This window comes from Pantherophis guttatus, chromosome 3 (genome assembly GCF_059756535.1).
Source record: "Pantherophis guttatus breed Tessera chromosome 3, ASM5975653v1, whole genome shotgun sequence".
In the NCBI taxonomy this organism is placed as follows: Eukaryota; Metazoa; Chordata; class Lepidosauria; order Squamata; family Colubridae; genus Pantherophis; species Pantherophis guttatus.
The window spans coordinates 120,136,962-120,155,122 of NC_142065.1; the positions used below are offsets into that span (position 1 = coordinate 120,136,962).

The 18,161-nt window shown below is 40.0% G+C and overlaps 1 protein-coding gene across 1 annotated transcript in view; it reads right to left on the reverse strand.

Moving 5' to 3' along the window:
- Positions 1–3,214: 3,214 nt before the first annotated feature.
- SLC4A9 (solute carrier family 4 member 9) overlaps positions 3,215–18,161 on the reverse strand; it is a 60,458-nt gene continuing 45,511 nt past the window's right edge. The window contains exons 15-21 of the mRNA XM_034411669.2: positions 16,045–16,206; positions 14,865–15,043; positions 14,418–14,490; positions 13,567–13,635; positions 12,382–12,555; positions 4,490–4,645; positions 3,215–3,389 (exon numbers count right to left, since the gene is read on the reverse strand). Of these exons, the coding sequence (XP_034267560.1) occupies positions 3,336–3,389; positions 4,490–4,645; positions 12,382–12,555; positions 13,567–13,635; positions 14,418–14,490; positions 14,865–15,043; positions 16,045–16,206 (867 nt within the window). The 3' untranslated portion in view covers positions 3,215–3,335. The remainder of the gene's footprint in view (positions 3,390–4,489; positions 4,646–12,381; positions 12,556–13,566; positions 13,636–14,417; positions 14,491–14,864; positions 15,044–16,044; positions 16,207–18,161) is intronic.

The following is an 18,161-nucleotide window of genomic DNA, read 5'->3' on the forward strand; positions in this document are numbered from 1 at the left end:
ACAGCTTGAAATTTTGTATGTAAAGAAGAAAAGTGATTTGATTGTTTCATTGTGCATTCAGTATTAGTTGTTTATATTCTGTATATAACTTCCAAACTGCATATCAAGAACCTCACATTCTGTATTTATGATACATGCTATGAATCAGCTAATGGTGAAAAATAACAGGGAACTAATATGTGATTGGATATGACTTCCTGAAAGTCATTTAATACTAAATGTACAGCGTAAGCAAGGAAATGCATGTGCATGCTATTATTATTATCCTCTTCAGTAGTTATAAGATGACTTCCAGATCAAAGGTCTTCCAAGCAGCTTATAAAACAGATAAGGTAATATCCACAAGATGAAGGCATCTGTAAGAAGAACCAATTTTGTGTAATATCTGAATTTCTTCAACATGTCCCCTCAGTTGTCTTTTGCTGTGTTTGCTTAATTTATCGTTCTGCTCCTATAACAGCAACTAATACCAGAGAGTGAAAGACACGTTTTCAGCCTATTAAGCAATCTTTATTATTAATTATTATTATTAATTTAATTTGTATACCGCCCTTCTCCCAGAAGGGACTCAGGGCGGTGAACAGCCAAAATTAAAAAACATACAAATGCAAAAGTTAAGATAATTAAAAGAATTAAATTATTGGCTACCCAAATTTAAAACCCCAAATCCATAAAATTTAAAATCCCAATTAAAAACCATTTAGGCTAGGCTGGCTTGATGAAATAAAAACGTCTTCAGGGCTTTACGGAAGGTCCGGAGGTCCGGGATCAATCGTATTCCAGGAGGCAGCTCATTCCACAGGGCGGGTGCCCCCACAGAGAAGGCTCGCCCCCTGGGGGCCGCCAGCCGACATTGCCTGACCGACGGCACCCCGAGGAGGCCCTCTCTGTGAGAGCGTATTGGCCGGTGGGAGGTTATCGGTAGCAGCAGGCGGTCTCGCAAATACCCTGGCCCTAAGCCATGGAGCGCTTTAAAGATGAGAACCAACACCTTAAAGCGCACCCGGACAACCACCGGGAGCCAATGCAGCTCGCGCAGGAGAGGTGTTACGTGGGAGCGCCACATCGCTCCCATAATCACCCGCGCGGCCGCATTCTGCACCAGCTGGAGCTTCCGGGTGCTCCTCAGGGGGAGCCCCATGTAGAGAGCGTTACAGTAGTCCAGGCGTGACGTAACCAAGGCATGAGTGACTGTGCACAAGGAGTCCCGATCCAGAAAGGGGCGCAACTGGCGTATCAGGCGAACCTGATAAAAAGCCCCCCTGGCCACGGCCGTCATATGCTCTTCTAAAGACAGCCGTGTGTCCAGGAGGACGCCCAAGTTGTGAGCCCCCTCTGTGGGGGTCAGTGACTCGCCCCCAATAGCCAGCGATGGCACCAGCTGGCTATACCGGGACGCCGGCATCCACAGCCACTCGGTCTTGGAAGGGTTGAGCCGAAGCCTGTTCCTCCCCATCCAGACCCGCACGGCCTCCAGACACTGGGACATCACTTCGAGGGCATCATTGGGGTGGTCTGGGGTGGAAATGTACAGCTGAGTGTCATCAGCGTACAGATGGCATCGCACCCCAAAACCACGGATGATCTCACCCAGCGGCTTCACATAAATGTTGAACAGGAGCGGCGAGAGGACCGACCCTTGTGGCACCCCGCAAGCAAGGCGCCTCGAGGTCGACCTCTGCCCCCCTGCCAACACAGACTGCGACCGGTCAGAGAGATAGGAGGAGAACCACCGCAACACGGTGCCTCCCACCCCCAGTCCCTCCAGCCGGCGCAGCATGATACCATGGTCGATGGTATCAAAAGCCGCTGAGAGGTCTAACAGGACCAGAACAGAGGAACAACCCCTGTCCCGAGCCCTCCAGAGATCATCCACCAATGCGACCAATGCCATCTCCGTGCTGTACCCAGGCCTGAAGCCGGACTGGAACGGATCTAGATAGACGGTTTCATCCAGGAACTGTGGGAGCTGTCGCGCAACCACACTCTCCACAACCTTCGCAACAAAGCGAAGGTTGGAGACCGGACGATAGTTTGCCAAAACGGCCGGGTCCAGGGAAGGCTTCTTGAGGAGGGGCCTCACCACCGCCTCTTTCAAGGCGGGAGGCAAGAAACCCTCTCTCAGAGAAGCATTTATGATCCTCTGGAGCCAGCCTCGTGTTACCTCCCGGGTGGCCAGTACCAGCCAGGAGGGGCACGGGTCCAATAAACATGTGGTTGCGTTTAATCTCCCCAGGATCCTGTCCACGTCCTCAGGAGTCACAGGGTCGAACTCATCCCAGGTAACATTCTCAAGACCAGCCTCAGTCACCCCGCCGGGATCTACCCAGTCAGAGTCCAAGCCTTCCCGAATCTGAGCGATTTTATCGTGCAGATACTGTGCAAAATCCTCAGCCTGCCCTTGCAAGGGGTCCTCCCGTGCTCCCTGATGTAGGAGGGAGCGGGTCACCCTAAACAAGGCGGCTGGGCGGTTATCTGCCGATGCAATAAGAGCGGAAAAGTGGTTACGCTTTGCCGCTTTTATCGCCACTAGATAGGTCTTAATATGAGACCTAACTAGTGTTCGGTCGGATTCGGAGCGACTCGCCCTCCAACCACTCTCTAGGCGTCTTTTCCGGCGCTTCATCTCCCTCAGCTCCTCGGAAAACCAAGGGGCCGGGCAGGTTCGGCGTCGGGTCAGAGGCCGCAAAGATACAAACATATGAGATACAAACATATCCAAGCGTCAAAAAGTGATGGCATCAACAGGAATTACTTAACTACAATTGCTTGTACATGCACAGGGGAAAAATAAAACAGTGATGTTCCTTGTTCCTCAGGCCAGAAATGGAGATCTGCCTTATCAGACATACATGGGCTGTATCTGCCTTAGTATCTCTGGCTAAGTTGCTAAGTGCCACCGTCGGAGAGCTTGTATGTTCTGCCTTCAATCACAGTGATACAATATTGCCAATGGCAATATTGGCAAGCTTGTATCATAGCATCTTTTTAGGTAAGAATGAATCTGGCAAAACCTATGTGAGGAAGAGTAAAATGCAGGATGTTTGCTTTGCTACCCTAATAAAACCAGATTTTTGAGGCAGCCAGTTTTTTCTCTTCGCGTGTATTTTTTCCTCACTTCCAAACTCTTTGTGCAACAGCAAGAAATGGGAACTGTTAAGGATCAAGTTCTTTTCACCTGAATAGTCCCACAATTGATTGACTTTCATATTCATAGTAAACATCTTATTCTCTATTTAGTCTAAACTTCCCAGTAAGTTATGCCTTCTTTAAAAATATTCTTATGTACTGTCCATGTTCATCTTTGGCTTGTCAGCTGATGGATATCTCTTCATCTAGTTCACAGAGATATTGATTTCTGGTCCTTTTTCTTGGTACATAAGTTCAGACTAAAATCAAAGAAACAGCTATTAGAAGGAGAGAAGCAATATATGTACTCGCTCATGCTTTTGATGTATTTTCCTCCACCCTCAGAAAATGATTTTATAACTTCTGAAGAGACAAAGATATAGTGGAGAAAAAGTCACCTTACTGAGAGATCCTTTCTGCAGAAAGGATATTTTATCCCTCAGTCTGTAGTATCTGGAAATACTTAATCTACATTCCAGACAATTGCTAGCTTTTTTCTAACTGTGATTTGCAACAGTCCTACTTTGCTGAAAACTACAGTCTGCGGGCGCAGTCCTGGAAGAGAGACTGCTTGAGCAGAGGATTGGGTAGAAGACCTCCAAGTTATTCTGTTATGGTATCTTGTCGATTGTAAGAAACAAAGGATGTATCTTGTGAGTTGTTTGTGAAGCAAACAGTGAAGAGTACCTAGGAGCTGGAGCTAGTCATCAGCGGTTAATATTATCCAGAAAAAGGGCATAGCTATTACTCTGCTAAATCAAAATAATATTGGCCCTGAAAGGAATGCTGATAAAAGTTAGGGTGATAAACATAAAAACAAAATCCAAGCTGATAACCAGCCAAGCAAGTATATCTTCTGATAGCTAAAACTGAAGGCTGCAAGAGGCTACCTACAGAAATGCCACCATTTTATCCTCCCAAAGGATATTATGCCCATGTTGTGAATGAGAGAACATCTTATTCAGATGTGCAAACACAGCACATTACATGCTTTTGAATATTGTAAATGACAGCAAAAATATGAAAGGAAATCTAGATCCTACAATCCCACAACTATATGTAGTTTAATTATGGCCAATATTGATTAACTAATTTTCTCTGACCTCAAAACAGGGATTGACCTAATGTGCTAATTCTAGACTAATATACTGTAGATTACAGCTCCATCATTCTGAAAGTGACTTCTGAAGGATTTGCCTGGGAGTGATAGGAACTCTCTGCCCATGAACAAGTTACACATCTTACTTTTCAGTATTTTACACTGGGATTTTGAGATGGTGGTGCAGAAAGAATTTCTAATTACTACCCAGTTTAGCCCTTTCCCAATCTTGTTCATCCACCAAACTTTAACCATGCTCACATCTTCACTGTCACTCTCATCCTCATCTTGTATCCGCTTCAGCTTTTCTTCTTCCTCTTTTTTGTCTTTTTCTGGCATATTATCATCTAACCAACTCAGATGTTGTAGAGAGAAGATGTATTCCATTGCCTTCCGAATACCTACTAGAGCCAGTAGCTAGAAGGTGAGATAATCATCACATAAAATTAGTCTGCTTGTAATTATTAATAATTTAAATAACATTATTACTGCATATACAACATCACTGCAGAATATAAAAATGCATAAAAATGTCCAAGGAGTTTACAGTTGAAATGTTGAAAAAGAGAACTGGCTGTGCTGCGCAATCGTCAGAACCTTTTTTTTACCTTTTAAAAACATTTTTTTACTACCGGCTCGAGCAAATAGGTAGTAAAAATTACTTTTAAAAGGTAAAAAAACAAGGCTCCGATGATCACAGCTGTGCTGCATGATCATCGGAACCTTTTTTTTTTTTTTACCTTTTAAAAGCATTTTTTTACTACCAGCTCAGAGAACCGGTAGTAAAAAAAGTGCTAAAAAAGTTTTTTTAAAAAAGTTCCAACGATCACGCATCACTCAGCTTATCGTCAGAACTTTTTTTTTACTTTTTTTACTACTGGTTGGGTGAACTAGTAGCATTTTTTACTACTGGTTCAGGTGAACCGGCCCGAACTGGTAGCATTTCACCCCTGCCTCACCCCTCAGATACTCAGTCTTTCATTTAGTTTTTGAAGGGCTGTAAAAATGCCTCTGCAGAAAGTATTTTAGGGATGCAGAAGTTTAGCTTAACTTCATCCTGTTATAGGAAGATGAACAGAATGATGTGGGTTATTTATTTATTTATTCATTGATTGATTGATTGATTGCATCCTGCAGTTAGAATATATGGGAATTAGTGGCATAGACATTCAGATGATGAACATGTTCCATGTATACACGTATGCCCATAGAATACCCAAACTATGTATGTACCAAATGTAATCAAGTTCCTAGAAGAAAAAGTAAAGGGTCTAGAGGAAACTCTAACCACTCTGAAACTCAACCCACAAAATGAGAAACCCCAAACCTTGCAAGAAGAATATGCCCAAATTGCACATAATAATGATCAAACAACCTCTAAAAGAATTTATCTCTTAATAGAATAGAATAGAATAGAATAGAATAGAATAGAATAGAATAGAATAGAATAGAATAGAATAGAACAACAGAATAGAATAGAATAGAATTCTTTATTGGTCAAGTGTGATTAGATACACAAGGAATTTGTCTTGGTGCATACACTCTCAGTGTACATAAAAGAAAAGATACATTCATCAAGAATCATAAGGTACAACACTTAATGATAGTCATAGGGAACAAATAAGCAATCAAATCATACTAGGAAACAGTCAATATAAATTTTAAGGATAAGTGGGAGGAGATGGGTGATAGGAAAGATGAGAGGAAGAAGATGACAGATGGAAACATGTCACTCATAGAAAAAACACAAACCTAGTACAAAACCCCTCTGATGCAGCCCCACTGGTGCTAAGCAATTGATTTCATGGACTCTCACTAGAAGAAAACATGCAGACAGATAGAAAAGAAGCACCATCAAATGTACCTAAAAAAGTAACACCATCAAATGCTTCGGTGATAGATAGAAAAATACCCCAAACCTTCCTAGGGAAAAAAAGGTGAGTGTTGGTGATAGGAGATTCAATTCTCAAGGGAACAGAACCTGCCATCTGTAGACTAGACAGTCTATCCAGAGTTGTATGTTGTCTCCCTGGAGCTAAAATCAAAGATGTGGCCAAGAACCTAACCAAAGTAATAAAACCCACAGACTACTACCCTTTCTACTACTACACGTAGGGACAACTGACACAAAAAAGGACTTGAAAACAATATTGAATGATTATGAGCAGCTAGGCAAGAAAGTCAAGGACTTAGGTGCACAAGTAGTTTTTTTCATCTGTACTGCCAATGAAAGGACAACATCCGGTAAGAGAATAATAAAGAATTCTGGAAGTGAACCACTGGCTAAAGGGTTGGTGTCACCAAAAAAACTTTGGATTCCTGGACCATGGTCTGCATTACCTCCACGATGGGCTACTGGCAAGGGATGGGTTACACCTCACAAAGATTCGGAAGAATGTTTTCAGAAAATGACTGGCTCAATTTATCAGGAGGGTTTTAAAATTGAGGGGGGAGGGTGACCAATCTTTAGGATCTCCAGGACCTAATTCCAAGCAAAAACCCCTAGAAAGCAAGTCAAAAAATGAAGTAAAAAGGGAGGGGAAGGAAGACAAACTCAAACACCAAATAAGAGACACAGAAAGCATACCCGGTGTCAGACATAAAGATCTCAAGTGCCTATATACAAATGCACAAAGTCTGGGGAACAAACAGGATGAACTCGAACTACTAATACATGAAGGTAGATAGGTTATAGTTGAAATAACAGAAATTTGGTGGGATGAAACCCATGACTGGAACATACTGATAGAAAGATACCAACTGTTCAAAAAACCCAGACCCCTTAAAAGAGGAGGTGAAGTTGCACTGTATGTAAAGGATCACTATATTGCTACAGAAATGCATGAAACAAAAGAAGAAAACCTCCTATAATGCATATGGACTAATATAAAGGAAAAAAAGAATGACATGGCCATAGCAGTAGTGGGTTTCAATTTAGTTTGCTACCGGTTCGCTCGGGTGTGCACGCACACTCGTGCGTACGATGCTTAGGTGCAGAAGCTTCTACGCATGCACTGAAGCATCCGGGCAGGTGGGTGGAGCCTCCTGCCACTGCCACTAGCGGGTTCGCCCAATCTGGGGTGAACCGGTAGCAACTCACCACTGGCCCATAGGTGCATACCGTAGACCACTCAATCATGCAGAAAAATAGATGTTTGTTTTTGCCAACAAACTAACAAATATATGTAGGAAACACACTACAATAGTAATGGGAGACTTCAATTACCCTGATATCAATTGGAAAACTAATTCTGCACCAAATGAGAAATGAAATAGGTTCCTAACCAACCTTGCTGACAACTTTGTTGTCCAAAAGGTAGAAGAGGGAACTAGAGGGACAGCCATACTGGACTTAATTCTTACAAACAGAGAAGAAGTGATAGAGGGAGTTGAAACTGCAGGAACCTTGAGTGAGAGTGACCATGTCATACTAGAATTCAACACAAGCAATAGAACATAATGACATCAGAGTCTTAGATTTTAAAAGAGCTGATTCTAATAAACTCAGAGAGAACTTGGGAAAGATCCCTAAGTATTCCTAAAATCCTAAAGGGAAAACAATTCAAGAAACTTGGGAAACTGAAAAGTACGATCATAAAAGCCCAGACCAGCACAATACCACTGAGAAAGAAAAACAAGAAATCCAAGAAGAAACCAGCATGGCTGCACAAAGATCTCTCTGACAAATTGAAAGACAAAAAAGTCAAGTACAAAAAATGGAAAGAGGAACACACAACTAAGGCAGAATATCAGCAGATAGCCAGAATCTGCAAAGACGAAGTCAGGAAAGGAAAGGCTCAGAATGAACAAAGACTTGCAACAAAAGTCAAAGATAATAAAAAAAAAGTTCCTTCCAACATATAAATAACAAGAAAAAAAATCAAAGAAACAGTCAGTCCACTAAAGAGAGAAGGCGGCAAGGAAGTAACGGGGAACAGAGAGAAAGCAGAGCTGCTTAACTCATTCTTTGCATCGGTCTTCACGCAAAAAGAAACTATAGCCCAACCTACTAAAAACATAACTGTAAAAGACAGACTAGAAATAAAAGTTAAAATAAGCAAAAAAAAAAAAAAGAGAGAGAGAGAGAGAGAGAGAGAGAGAGAGAGAGAGAGAGAGAGAGAGAGGGAACACCAGTCTTATCTTGATGAACACAAATCACCAGGACTGATGGATTACACCCCAGAGTTCTAAAGGAGCTGGCAGAGGTCATCTCAGAACCACTGCACATCATCTTTCAAAAATCCTGGAGCATCAGGGAACTACCGGAGGACTGGAAAAGAACTGATGTGGTTCCCATCTTCAAAAAAGAAAAAAAAACTGACTCAGGAAACTACAGACCAATCAGCCTAACATCAATATCCGGGAAGATACTGGAAAAGATAATAAAAAAACCAGACCTGCCAACATCTAGAAACAAGTAAAGTAACAACTAGCAATCAGCATGGGTTTGTTAAAAACAGATCATGCCAAACCAATTTTATTTCATTCTTCAACATAGTGACTAAATTAGTAGACCAGCGAAATACTGTGGACATAATATACTTAGACTTCAGCAAAGCATTCAACAAAGTAGACCACAACCTACTTCTTGGTAAGCTAGAAAAAAGCTTAGATAGCATCACCACCAGATGGATTCGCAACTGCTGACAAACCGTACACCTTAATGGGTCTAGGTCTACATGGAGGGAAGTAAGCAGTGGGGTGCCACAAGGTTCTTAGGCCCAGTACTCTTCAATATCTTCATAAATGACTTAGATGAGGGAATAGAAAGGGAACTTACCAAATTTGCAGATGATACTAAGCTGGCAGGAATAGCCAACACCACAGAAGATAGGCTCAAGATCCAGATGGATCTTGACAGACTTGATCACTGGGCCCTATCTAACAAAATGAAATTCAATGTAGAGAAAAGTAAAGTCCTACACTTAGGCAAGAAAGACCAAAAGTACACATATAGACTGGGTGAAGCCAGGCTTAATAGCAGTAACTGTGAGAGAGATCTTGGAGTCTTAGTGGATAACCAGCTAAATATGAGCCAGCAGTGTGCAGCAGCAGCCAAAAGAGCCAATGCAATCCTAAATTCCAATAACAGAGGGATACAATCAAGATCACGTGAGGTACTGATACCACTATAGAGATAAGTAAGACCACACCTAGAGTATTGCATCCAGTTTTGGTCACCAAACTATAAAAAAAGATGTTGAGACTCTAGAAAAAGTGCAGAAAAGAGCAAAGAAGATGATTAGGGGACTGGAGACTAAAACATATGAAGAACAGTTACAGGAACTGGGCATGGCTAGTCTACTGAAGAGAAGGACCAGGGAGATATGATAGCAGTCTTCCAATATTTGAGCAGCTGCCACAAAGAGGAAGGGGTCAAGCTATTTTCTAAAGCACCTGAAGGGCAGACAAGGAATAATGGATGGAAACTAAACAAGGAGAGATTTAACCTGGAAATAAGGAGAAATTTTCTGACAGTGAGAACAATCAACCAGAGGAACAGCTTGCCTTCAGAAGTTGTGGGAGCTTCATCACTTGAGACTTTCAAGAAAAGATTGTACTGCCATTTATCAAAAATGGTGTATGGTATCCTGTTTGGTTGGGGGGTGGGGGTTTGGCCTAAATGACCTACAAAGTCCCTTCCAACTCTGTTAATCTGTTAAATAATAACAGTAGTCATCCCTGGGCTGAATTTTGGGGTGAGCCCTAGGAAGCTGATGTGATAGAAGAGTATATTTCTATGGGGATGAGTCACAGGAGGCATTATGGACACAGGAGGCATGATGGCAAGTTGTTGCAGGTCCCCATACTTTTGGTACTTCTGCTCCCCTTTGACCAAATAATAGGATGGCTAGGTGTTATTGGCTCAGGATGCTGTTGGAGAATGCATGTTGGTGCCATAGGATTATGTGGGGTGAAATTATGTATGTATGTACAGATCTGGTTTGCATCACAGAAAGCTAATTGAGGGAGGCCAGGGATGTTGCCATCAGTCAGTTAGACCTGGCTTTTACCTCAATATGGATTCAAGATTAATATTACTATCAGTTTTCTGCCATGTCAGCTTGCTTTCTAGTTTTGTGCATATTGTTAGTCTTATGAGTAGTTTTATTACATGCCTTAACATGAGATTGCCTCCAACCAAGGAGCTATAGAAGATAAAATGAATAGACACCTAGAATGGTAGAAAATAAAGTCACTTTGACCAAATGAAGTTCCATAACCACATTTAAGAACATACTTAGCATTTTTCATGTTTAGTGTACATGTAGATTCACATCCAGTGACTCTGTTTAAGATTACCTGTTCCTTTAGAAAAAAAGAGAGGTGACAATCCTCTTGCAGATTGCTGTGACATTTGGACCTGTTTCACAGATAGAATTATTCATTTTCACTCAGAGTTGGGAACTACTTGGGTGGGGGCCAGGCAACATCTTACTAGACTATCTAGCATTTTTTTTTAATTTGTGAAGGTCAAGAATGAGGTCAGTCTCTTAATGGCATGAACTCTGCCACCTGTGAGCAAAATGATAACCTATCTGGGTCATATGGGTAGACCATCTCTTTTTTGAAAGAAAGAGTTGGGTTCTCCCACTGGTGGGCTGCAACCGGTTTAACAACCAGTTCTGTGAGCACGCACTTTGTGCACAAGAGTGCCTGATGCACATGTGTGCAGCATTCAAAATACAGCAATTTGAAGCTCAGCTGCTTACCTTCTATGGCAGCCCTGGTAAGTAGAACAGCAGAGGCACGGAAATCAACTGTGCCGCGTGAATCAGCTGAGCCAGAAAGAAGGAAATATAGGACAGGATAGGGTGGGGGTAGGTGGACGGGGCCAGCTGATCATCGGAACTACTGGTTCTCTAGAACTGGTCCAAACCGGCAGCAGCCCACCACTGAGTTCTCCCTTGTAGAAGATGATTGTATGCCCCATTCTGAAGTGGTTGATCTAAGGGTAGCATGGTGCACAGTGGTTAAGATGCTGGGCTGGTTGGCTGGAAACTGACTGGAGACCTGAATGCCATGCAACAGGATGAACTCCCATCCTCGCCCCAACTTCTGCCAACCTACTAGTTCAAAAACAGGCAAATGCAAATAAATAGATACCATTAAACTGGGAAGATAACAGCGCTCTATGACATCATGTTGGCCTCATGACCACAGAAATGTCTTCAGATAGTGTTGGTACAGTGGCCTTGAAGATGAGCACTGCCCCTTATAGTTGGCAATGACTAGCAGAGTAAAATCCCCAGAGACTCCTTTACCTTACCTTTATTTTACTATGTCTTGATCTAGCCCTTTTTGAGGACACCTTGTCTCCTGAGTTACACAATGCCCTTTACAGTAAAAATATTTCTAAAATACTTTTAAAAAACTATTGAGGATTGTTTTGTACTGTACAGTAACCAGACCAGTGGTGGGTTTCTACCAGTTCGGGCGAACCAGTAGTGGTGGTGGCGGGAGGCTCCGCCCACCCGCCCAGACATCATCACGGACGCTCTGTGCAGAAGCCTTGCATGCAAGCAAAGCAAGCGCATGCGCATGCGCATGCACACTCCTGATTCCAAACCGGTAGTGAAGGTAAGTGGAGCCCACTACTGAACCAGACATGGAAAGGCTGCCTTAGGTATGAGGTTTATTCTGATCATTATTTGTATTTGTTTGGAGTCGTTGGTTATACATTTGTATTTCCTTCTTTTGTTATACAGTAAACTGCTTTGCATCCTTTGAAATATGCAATATATAAACATGTGTATGAACAATCAAACAAATAATTACAACATTTTAAAACATTAATAATTACATCAAGATTAAAATTCAGGTTTGAATTAAAAATCTGATAGAACAGATATTTTAAAACAATGGAATGTTTATTTCAAAATATCAATGTAAAATATTAATGTATATTTTAAAAAATCCAGTATATCTGATACATATTCAGAAAATAACTGACAATAAATGGGTATGGCTAGGTGAAATTAGTTTTTCTCCAGTTGAGTAAATTTAGGATTGTACAAGTCTGTAATAGGAGGTAGAATGCTGTGGACAATAAAAGGCTTTTCTGTACATAGGAAAAGATATTGGGCAGATTCACTCATTCTCTCCATAATATATGGTTATACTACAAGACATTCATGTCTAAGGGCTCTTACCATTAAAGGGAAGATAATGGCAGCTGCAGTTGACTTAATAAGCCACAGAACAGCAAGGCAGAAGATCTGAATGAAGGTGTAAAGATGCACTTGGCATAGTGGAACGTGGCGTAGATAAATGAAGTCTGGCTGGTGTTTAGCAGGCATCAACAAGAGTTGAAGTCTCTCCATGAACTGGAAAAAATGAAAGCAAGAAATATAGTGGAAGCTCCCCAGTAGGAATCAATGGCTGCCCACTTCTCTCTCTGATATCAGTTTGGACCTGCCCAAGTTATTTCAGGGGGCTCCTGGGAGCTGAAGGAGTCTTTTGAGTTTCTTTTGATTTTAAAACATAACAATGCGTAATAAGTAATCAGCAATGTGTAATAAGTAATACCTCACATGCTGATGTGAGATATTACTTATTACACATTGCTGATTACTTATTACGCATTGTTATGTTTTAATGATATTACCATTTGGGGAGATTTATAAGCCACTCAGAGTGAGGCATAGGAAAATAAATGAATGAATATTTCATCTCTGCCTGGAATTGGGTTACTTATATTAGCTCTAAGATGTAAAAAGAGAATTTCCAATAAATTTCAGGGTTGCTTGGCTAAGCATGGCTTGCTCCACGTTTTACAATTGAAATTACAGATCGGGAATAGTAAGTGAATCAAGGGCTAATCTGGCCCCTCTCCTTACACATTAGCTCTGAGCTCCAGCTTTATTTTTAAAAGTACCTCTTGCATGCATTTCTCTTCTGCTTTATTAGCACTGCGGGCTTCTTTTTGGTAGTTAACCCAGCAGACTAGAAACCAGAGACCGTGACTCTAATCTGGCCTTGGGTATGAAGTCATCTGGGTGACCTTGGGTTAGTCGCTCCTTCTCAGCCATAGAAAAAAGACAGTGGCAAACTACTATTGAAAATCTGGCCAAGAAAACTACAGGGGCTAGTCCAGACAGTGGCCAGGAGTCAAAACTGCTTCAAAGACACAAAACAAGCAAGTAAAAAAAAAAAAACCACAACTTCTTGAAAAGGAGCACACAAACATCCAGGAGACCTTAATTATAGACAGAGCCTTCCCGCGTTATTCAGACTACTGTATATGTCTTAGAAAATACTATATACTCTGCTGATTGAATTAACCTTCATCCTCCCCAACACTGCAGAATGTATTTCTACAACTTTTTTGCACTCACCTGAATACTGCTAAGTGCAGATATACCCATATAAAAGAAAATGCCATACAGCACAGGCATTGGGATAAACTTGGGATATGAAAGAAAGAAAATTAATCACATTTAAAGTATGAGTCACAAAAGACTGTCTTTAAAGTCAGTAAAACATCACTGCCAGTGTTTGCTTTTTCAAGTCCTTCACTGGGATACTAAACAGTAACATTTCTGCCTTCTTTTACATGACATCTCTTCAGGTATTTTTCCCTTCCCTGTGGTCATCTTTCTCTGTAAGAATTTGGCTATCAAAATGGTCTATTCAGTCAGCCTTCCCTTAACTTTTCAAAGCAGAGAGGGATAGAAAGTTTATATATGTCACAGCTTATCTAAGGAACATGATTTCCAAACCCCCCTTTCCCCTCAGTGTATTTCCTGTGTAGTATTTTCTGTTAATATTTGTAATATTGTGTTTTCAGGTTCCTGCTGATTTATGTTGCCCTTCTCTGTAGCTGTTCCAGTTTGTCTGAGTCTCTCAAATTGTGGCACCCAAAAGCACAGTGCTTGAAGAATAGGGTTCTGCTCAATGCAGCATACAGTGGAACCATTCCTTCAAAGAGAAATCAAACAATCTCAATCACACACCTGGCTGGTCTGCATTTTTCACTCTAATCCATGAAAATGAGAACAAATCCCATAACCAATCCTTTTCTGTCCCAATACTTTCCAGCAATACATTAGGCTGAAATTCAGGCAGCTGAATTCAGTTTGCTACCAAAGTATTTTAGACAGCAAAATCAAAACTTCACATGAACAATGGGAAATGAAATAACAGATCTATGCATTAAATACTTATACGAATACTTTTTAAAAATCACCTTGAGCACCGGAGCAAGAAGCACAGACAATCCTGTGAGAATAAAGACCATCAATCCTGTAACTCTTTGCTCCCTGTAAGAAGAGTATTTCTAAATTAGGCCTTCATATTTCAGCCATCTGCCAATCCCATAAATCCTAAATCAATCCCAATCTTCCTAAATCAGTCATCTGCCAATCCCACCCAGTGCCTTCATTATGTTATCCAGCAAAATGGGGTGGGGCCCAATCAATCATTTCCTACTATTTAATATGGTCTTCCCTAATTTGGTGTTCTCCAAATGTGTTAAAACTTCAAATCCCAAAGAGAGCATAGCTTGCAGGAATATTGATTTTGAATGTTGTATATATTTCCATGTTGGAGAAGGCTAGTGTAGAATATAGAGAATAATGACAAATAATAAAACCTCCATTTTTGAATCCTTAAAACTGCGATCTACTTCCAATACCTGATTCCAAGGAACTTTGGCTGTTCTCCTGGAGCACTGGTAGTGCTTTCTTTCTTAAGGCTGTCCATATGCGCCAGAGATATGACTGTGGCGGACACATACCAGGGCAAGCCCATAAACGATGTAACAATCATCAGCAGGGAAACACAGAGGAAATCTAGATGAAATCCTGCCCCTTTCTGCAAGAGAACATTGGAGATAGCACTAGGAGATGTGGGCTGGATAATGCATGGTAAAGTTTTCTATTTTAGACTATGACTCCTTTAACTGATTTGGAACAATAACATTTTTATAAGTTGTGTAATTGATTATGTTTCCAGAATTTCACTGCCTAGAGTGAAATTAGGGTTAGAGAATTTTATGTAAGATTTCGTACATCAATACCATTTCCTTAGGAATATAAAACAAAAAATGTTGCATATGGTACTAAGAAATTCTACATGAGCCCTGGTGGCACAGTGGTTAGAATGCAGTACTGTAGGCTACTTCTGCTGACTGTTGGCTGCTGCAATTTGGCAGTTCAAAATTCATGAGGCCAAGGTTGACTCAGCCTTCACCTCCAAGGTCGGTAAAACGAGGACCCAGTTTGTTGGGGGCAATATGCTGACACTGTAAACACTTAGAGAGGGCTGTAAAGCACTGTAAAGCAGTATATAAGTCTAAGTGCTATTCCTATTGCTATATATTGCCTACTAAATTTGGAAACGTATTTATTTCTGTTTCTTGCTTTGGTAACTAATGCTTTATCTTCTTCCTTTCTTCCAATATTTGCTTTTACAAATAAGGAAGCATGGGTTTCTTCACACCAGCAACTATGGTAGTGAAAAATAACACAAAGAGAGCAAAATGAACAATCTGCAATATGCTAAGTTTGTTCCTCCTTTTAAAAATAAATAAGCCTGGAAGGCAGAATGGATGAAGTATGCAGCCCCTTTTTAAACCATTTCCAATATGCTCTATAAAACCCTTTAAAGATGAGTCCAGATTATATGAAAACATGCCATATAAACTTACTTGGCTTTAAAAACCTGTTTATTACATAATTGTCTTTGAAACACAAGTTTAGTCTCAACAATTATTCTGGTGTTCCTCAGTTTATGGTTCAATATCTGTGTGTTTAAGAGAGATTTTCCAATAAACTAAAGCATTACTACATTACAGAGCCCAACCAAATACTGACCTGCAGTTTATATTCCTTGCGATTGAGAATGACAGCTGTTATCTGTTGATCCATGAAGATGAGGATGATAACTAGAATGGCAGGTACTGAAGACACTAAGTATATCCACCAGGGATTTGCTCCAAATGGAAACACAAGCCAGTCTCGTTTGGGATTTGTAGGCTGCAGAGGGAATAATTGGAAAAAGTTAGCAAGCCACAGGATGAGTTGGGAGTAGATAGCAAACAGATAAGCATTGCCTCTTAAAGTATTTGGCAAAGTATATCTGCACCTTAATTCTTGTCTAATCAAGAAAGAAACTATCAAGTCTGAATGATAGCTCCAGCTGATTAAATTGTAGAAAGATTGTTTCAATTTTATGGATAATTATTATAGTTATCTGATTTTTCAAAAATGGAATTGTTTGATAAATGCATTTGTTTTGTGTACATTTTATGTCCCCAGCTTTAAAATAGCTTTATGTACTTTATAATTAATAGAAATATACTTTGTATACAATAATATGTGTACCTAATACTGTAAGTGTGTTTGTGAGTGTACTTTATGTTAATAAAATATAGAGCATATACAATAGTGGCCAAAATTGTGGAAACCTTTTGGGAAAAGTGTATTTTTGAGGTTTGGCTAATAACACCACTTTTTTTTTGGAATTTCAGGATAATCATATTCCACTACTGGAATGGCCTGGGTATAGCCCAGACCTTAACCCAACTGAAAATCTATGGAGCCGACTAAAGAAACTTGTTAGTCAGAAGCGACCCAGCAATAAAACCCAGTTAATAGATGCAATCATTCAATCTTGGTTTCACATTATAACAGCTGCAGAACTAAAAGACTTGATTCACTCCATGGGAAGACATTTAAGGTCGTAATTCATGCTAAAGGTTACTCAATTAAGTATTAACTGACGTGATAATTTTTGTATATCTTATTTTTTCTACATGTTTTCTTCTTTATACTGTAACTGCTATTCTAATAGCAAATCCTTCATAAAAGTTATTGCATTACATTCTTGATTAAATTATCTTTCCATTGATATATAATTTTATATAATTTTATGGTACTACTCCAAAAAAAAGTGGTGTTATTAGCTAGTTTTAGAAAATACACTTTTCCCAAAAAGTTTGCACAATTTTGGCTACTACTGTACTTTACATACAAAGTACAATGATGTAGCAATCATTTTGGTTCCAGAACTCAATGGCTTAAACATTCTTATCAGAATTAGGAAATCTCTCTCTTAATTTTAAGAGGGAAAAAAAAGAAATAGTTACTTATAAAATATATTACCTGCACTCGCATTATTATATTGCCAAAGGAAGTTTGATATTTTAAAAGATCAAAAACCAGGTAATTATATATATTGAACTATAAAGTTAAAAGACAAGTCAGCAAGAATCACAGGGCATAAATTCAAGCAGAATTAAGGTTGGGTTAACAAATAATTTCTTAGCTAATGTCAGCAGTTTATATGACTTGGCACAAAATATATGTAGGGCTACCATATTGGGGCTGCTAAAATTCAGGTAATTGCTAGATAGCCACAGAGATTTTGATGAATCTAGTCGCTTTTTGAATTTTGCAGGCCAGATATGGTAGCCCAATTACTGACTTCTGACACTTTTATCATAGATACCGTCTTCAGACTCTGCCATGGTCCTCTAGTTCACATGAATAGCATCATTATCAGGGTGAATACCAGATTGCAAAGAAGCCCCAATGGAGTGAAGGTCTATACCTCAGTTTTCCTACACTTATATTAGTCTTGGATTAGTAATTACTTAATAGTTGCACTTGTTAAGTCATTGTATCTAGATATCCTTTTACAATTAAGGCTTTAATGAGTACTAGATTGCCCTACTTAAATGGATTACAAAGAAAGATCATAAATTGGGGAAACAAGGCATTAACATTCAAGTTTAGTCAAAATCTAATTCAAAATAAGAAAATGATATCTTTAAATCCAAAGAAAGAAAATATCAGGCAAATAGATAAGGTTGAGAACACTGCACTGCAAAACACTACTAAAGAAAATTGTGACAGGAATATTTGATGGTCCAAAATGTTAAAAGTAGCAGATGCCTCATTAATACCAAACATGACATGATAGATCATCC